Source organism: Cebus imitator, unplaced genomic scaffold (genome assembly GCF_001604975.1).
Source record: "Cebus imitator isolate Cc_AM_T3 unplaced genomic scaffold, Cebus_imitator-1.0 Scaffold162, whole genome shotgun sequence".
In the NCBI taxonomy this organism is placed as follows: Eukaryota; Metazoa; Chordata; class Mammalia; order Primates; family Cebidae; genus Cebus; species Cebus imitator.
The window spans coordinates 4,149,698-4,154,577 of NW_016107477.1; the positions used below are offsets into that span (position 1 = coordinate 4,149,698).

The 4,880-nt window shown below is 37.0% G+C and overlaps 1 protein-coding gene across 10 annotated transcripts in view; it reads left to right on the plus strand.

Moving 5' to 3' along the window:
* ANKRD12 (ankyrin repeat domain 12) overlaps positions 1 to 4,880 on the plus strand; it is a 155,442-nt gene that overhangs the window by 63,260 nt on the left and 87,302 nt on the right. For 6 of the 10 annotated variants that reach the window (XM_017543931.2, XM_017543933.2, XM_037744045.1 and 3 more), the window contains exon 4: positions 2,868 to 2,936. The exons of the other annotated variants lie outside the window; for them this stretch is intronic. In XM_017543931.2, coding sequence (XP_017399420.1) covers positions 2,868 to 2,936 — 69 coding nt within the window. The remainder of the gene's footprint in view (positions 1 to 2,867; positions 2,937 to 4,880) is intronic. 10 annotated transcript variants of the gene reach the window in all.

Below are 4,880 nucleotides of genomic sequence, written 5' to 3' on the forward strand. Positions count from 1 at the left end.
GTCCCCTTTTTAAACAGATGAATGGGCGACTTCCTGTGGCTCCATTCGCCAGCCAAAAGGGCACTTGGACTGGTGAATTTTGTACGGAGAACCGCTGCTCCGGGGCGCCGACAAAGCAGCCACGCGGGGCAAAGCAGCGGTGCCCGCCAGCACAGCCACACTGGCAGAAACAGCCACGCTGGTGACCTGTGGAGCTTCTCCACCTGGGGATTTCCTAGTCTGTGAGCAATAAAAATGCGGCGTCCACTCACCCTCTGCGCTTTCACTGGGAGCTGCAATCCTGAGCTGTTCCTAAACGGCCATCTTGGATCCTCCTCCAAGAATGTCACTCTTTTACCCAGACTGGAGTGCAGTGGTGTGGTCTTGGCTCACTGCAACCTCTGCCTCCCAGGTTCAAGCAGTTCTCTGTCTCAGCCTGCTGAGTAGCTGAGATTACTGGCATGCACCACCACACCCAGCTAATTCTTGTATTTTTAGTAGAGATGGGGTTTCACCATGTTGGCCAAGCTGGTCTCAAACTCTTGACCTCAATTGATGCTCCCACCTCAGCCTCCTAAACTGCGGAGATTACAGGCTTGAGCCACCCCACCTGGCCTTTTTTGGCATTTTTAAAAGATAGTATGTTATGAGAAAATTCAGAGAACACAGTATGATGTGTTCTCAAAGTCTATGGTGGCAGTTGTAGAATATGTTGAAATTTTATTAACTAAATCTCCACCAGCCAGCCTTAGTTCTGTTTTCCTAAGACTTTATATGCCATTTAAGGGTTTACCGTATTTAGTGTGACTCAATCAAATTTGGAAAGAGGAGCTTCTTTTAAAAAGAAAACAGAAAGATATAATTTTTCTGGGAAATGTATTAAAATAGTTAAAATCAGTACTTTGCTTAATAAGAATAACCACCTTTGGTGATTTTTCATGGCAGTTATTCTTGATAGATTTGCCTCTGCTCCCTTCCTGATATTTCATTATAAAAGTTTCAGACATACAATACAGACTTGTAAAATTATTTTTTTATATTTTTCTCTGATTCTCTTGCAACCCAAGTAAAATATTAACTTAAAAAGATTGGTTTTAAAACACAAGTATCACTTGTTCTGCCTCACTACAAAGAACATATGTGGGAGAGAATGGCTCTGCTTAGCACTCAGTGTTTTACATGAATCTCATAAATAGCGGTAATCTCATACAGCCTTGTCTCAGTACAGCATAAAAGGAAGTAGTTGGGGAAGGGGACAGGTATATGTTAATAGAAGCTTTAATTTTCCAGTTCCTGAGTTAAAGCTTTATAGACTATTCAGATGCTCCCAGTATAAACTACTTATTTGAGTAAAAGCCAAAGAGCGTGTGGGGTCAGAGTGGTTGCTTACATCTGAAGGAAAATTTGGTTGAGCTGTTAAACTACATTAGTGAATATAATTGAAAGATTAGTTTATTCACTGTGCTTTAATCTATTAAAATGATATCTGCTTTCAATAATTCATTTAATCCAGTTGGCACAGTTTAATGCTTGCTGGTTTGCTTTGCAATCTATGGATGTTATTTAAATTTTTTTGCTTGTCTTTAAATGTCAAATATTATTTTTCATGAAATTTTTGTAGTTGCTAACTTAATGTATTCCATTTTGAAATATGTGTTCATTGAAAGTCTTGCCATTCAGCCCATTTACTTTCGAGTTGGTCTCAATGTTATTGATGATTCTTCTTTCAGTTGAGTAAACCTCATCACTAAACTTTTAGGCTTACTGTACAATTTTCAAATACTATGTTTAAGGGTTACTTGTTCTCTAAGTTTTTTTTTGAACACTTGGTTATTTATACCTAATTGAAATCGTGAGTACTGTGTAACAGTGATCCTGGAAAAAAGTTTGTCAATTGAGGATATGAATATCACAGTAATATTGTGAGTTGAAATGGCATTTATAAATCAAAATACATTAATAAGTAAAGATATCTGCTCTCGCCATATCGCCAAGGTCAGTTCTCCATATTCATATTTCTGTCATGAATTGTTAGGCAGAATTCCATGAGTGCAGTGGCATGATCTCAGCTCACCACAACCTTCACCTCCTGGGTTCAAGTGATTCTCCTACCTCAGCCTCCTCAGTAGCTGGGATTACAGGCGTGCCCCACCACACCTGGCTAATTTTTGTATTTTTAGTAGAGATGGGGTTTCACCATGTTGGCCAGGCTGATCTTGAACTCCTGACCTCAGGTAATCCACCCGCCTAGTCCTCCAAAAGTGCTAGGATTACAGGCTTAAGCCACTGCGCCCAGCCAGAATTCCATATTCTTAACTGATAAACTTTGTTTTGATTTAGGTTACTTTCTTTCTAGGTGGTTTTCAGTAGTAAGCACTGTAGTAATGTATATCATTTGAAGTGTATACAATTTGTAGAAAGGCCTGTGGTCTAGGATGATAGTGCAGTCCACCATGATTTACTGTCTCCAGAGTAGTTTTGCCACTGATAGCACGAAAAGCTTGATTCAGATTTTCTAAAGACAAGTTCTAAACTGAAAACTAATGATAGAGTACTGCCTCTTTTACTGTTACTCAGAGATTGAAAAAATACATAGCCTCAAAAGAGAGAGTATATTTTAATACATAATATCAGTAATACCTGTTATTGAAACTGCATGGTTGAATTTCCCAACTTTAAGATATTTTTGTTGAAGAATTTGAAATATTGGGTGTTGACCAAACCTGTGTTTTAAATATACTTTTGGCTTTACTTTAAAAATAATCTTTTGGAAAAACAATGATAGCTTATTAACTAATTTGTAGTCTTTTGAAAAATGTTGGTTTGTTGAAATCTGCATTTCCCTCCGTGTGCTTTTTTCTCTTCTCCTGTCTCTTCTCATTCTGTAGATTCAGATCCAGGACATACAAGTGAAAATTGGGGGGAGAGACTTATATCTTCTTACAGGACATACTCAGGTAATTAGATTATCAGGTGCTCCTATTTAGCCAGTGGTTTCTGTCACATTTACAATTAATTATTGTATTACAAGTAACTGATTTTCAAGCCAGTATATAGATATCTTTGGTTAAATAAATGAACTACATTGGTGACACCACATTTTCCCATTTTTATTCCAAGGTACTCAGTGTATCATATCCAACACAAGCTATGTGTGAACCTTGTAGCAGGACCGCCATATACCTCCATCCCAGTTTTATATAGCATGATGTAGGGAATACCATTCATGTAGAAAACAATGTGAAAGTCAACCCCTGGTGTTGCATAGTGCAGTGACTCCTGTGGGAAGATACCCAAGCGTTCTGTGTATACCCATCACAGGGTTTACCAAGTATACTGATTTCAAGAGACAGTGTCATCTTACCCTTCAGTCATGTGATGTTTTTTTAAAAACATTTAATAAAATTATTTTTCTATTGAACTCATTAGCCTTTATTGACTTTGTTGCTTAGGTTAAATTTAACTGTAAGTGAATTAAAATACCAGGTCACCTAGAGAAATGCTGTTACAACTAACTGTATTGCAACCTCTCTATTAAGCTGTGGCACCTGTTATATGTTACATTGCTCCAGGTAGAATACAAGAGAATATACAAGTACTGTGTCCTCTTAAAATATAAGTGTGTTCTCTAGCATGTGAAAGCTGATTAAATGTTTTTGATTGTCTTTTTTTAAAATTGGCTAACATTGTTATCTCTGAACTTAAGTAAAAATGTCAATATTATTTAGCCCCTGGGTGTCTAAGTGTCTAGTTTTCAGCATATGACATTTAGCTATAAAAACTAAAGTAAACCTGCTTTTAATATACTTTTTATTTATTTTATTCATTTGTGGGGTTGGGTGGGACAGTGGAAGAACCAAATAATTATTCTTAAAATTATCCTGAAAGTTTTAATTGAGTTGATATAGTGCCTGTTACCAAAATTGAGGGAGGCGGGGCATATTTCCAGTTAGTTACTGTGGATTAGGCATGCTCTGCCCTGCCCTCTTCTCATCTCTTCTCGTCTCTTCTCTTCTTGTCTCTTCTGTTTTGTTTTGGTTTTTTTGAGATGGAGTCCGGCACCATTGCCCAGGCTGGAGTGCAGTGGTGCGACCTTGGCTCACAGTGACTTCCATCTTCCAGGTTCATGCGATTCTTCTGTCTCAGCCTCCCAAGTAGCTGGGATTACAGGCTCACACCACCACACCCGGCTAATTTTTTGAATTTTTTTTTTTTGGTAGAGACATGATTTCACTATGTTGGCCAGACTGGTCTCAAACTCCTGACCTCATAATCTGCCTAGGCATGCTTTTTTTCAAAAAAAGTCACCTTTCAAGGTGACTTCTAAGCACCAGAATGCCCCTGAAAGAGCTGTATGTGTATGAAGCCATCCATAATCTGAGTATCATTGCTGGAAATCAAAAGATGCAGACATTTAATTAGAGATTCATGTAGGTATTTTAGAACTAGAGAGTAATGGCAGTTTATTTTTTTTTTTCAGAATTGAAGTCTGTACATTGCAAATATGATTGATTTAATTATGTTAATCTATATTTGAGTTGTGACTCCATTGTTTCTTATAGTGACTGCTTTGTAAGAAGATGTTGTATTCTTTTAATTTTTGAGACACTAATAAGTTTATGAACCAAGTTCCCTAAGAAAAACAATTTTGTCTCTTCTCCTTAATAAGTACTTTATACTTATTTAGGATGTGACAATATTGAGCTTTCTATTTATTCTAACAGGACCTGAAAAGAAAGCATAATTTTCAGCATTATAAAACTGGAACATCTTTGTGTATCTGAAGATCTCTAACCTTTGAAAGAATGTTGGAGTGTTGAAAAGTCCATTTCTCTGTTTTGAATAGTCTTAAATGAATCTCTTGGAAATTTTTTTTTTTTTTTTTTTTTTTTTTTTTTTTT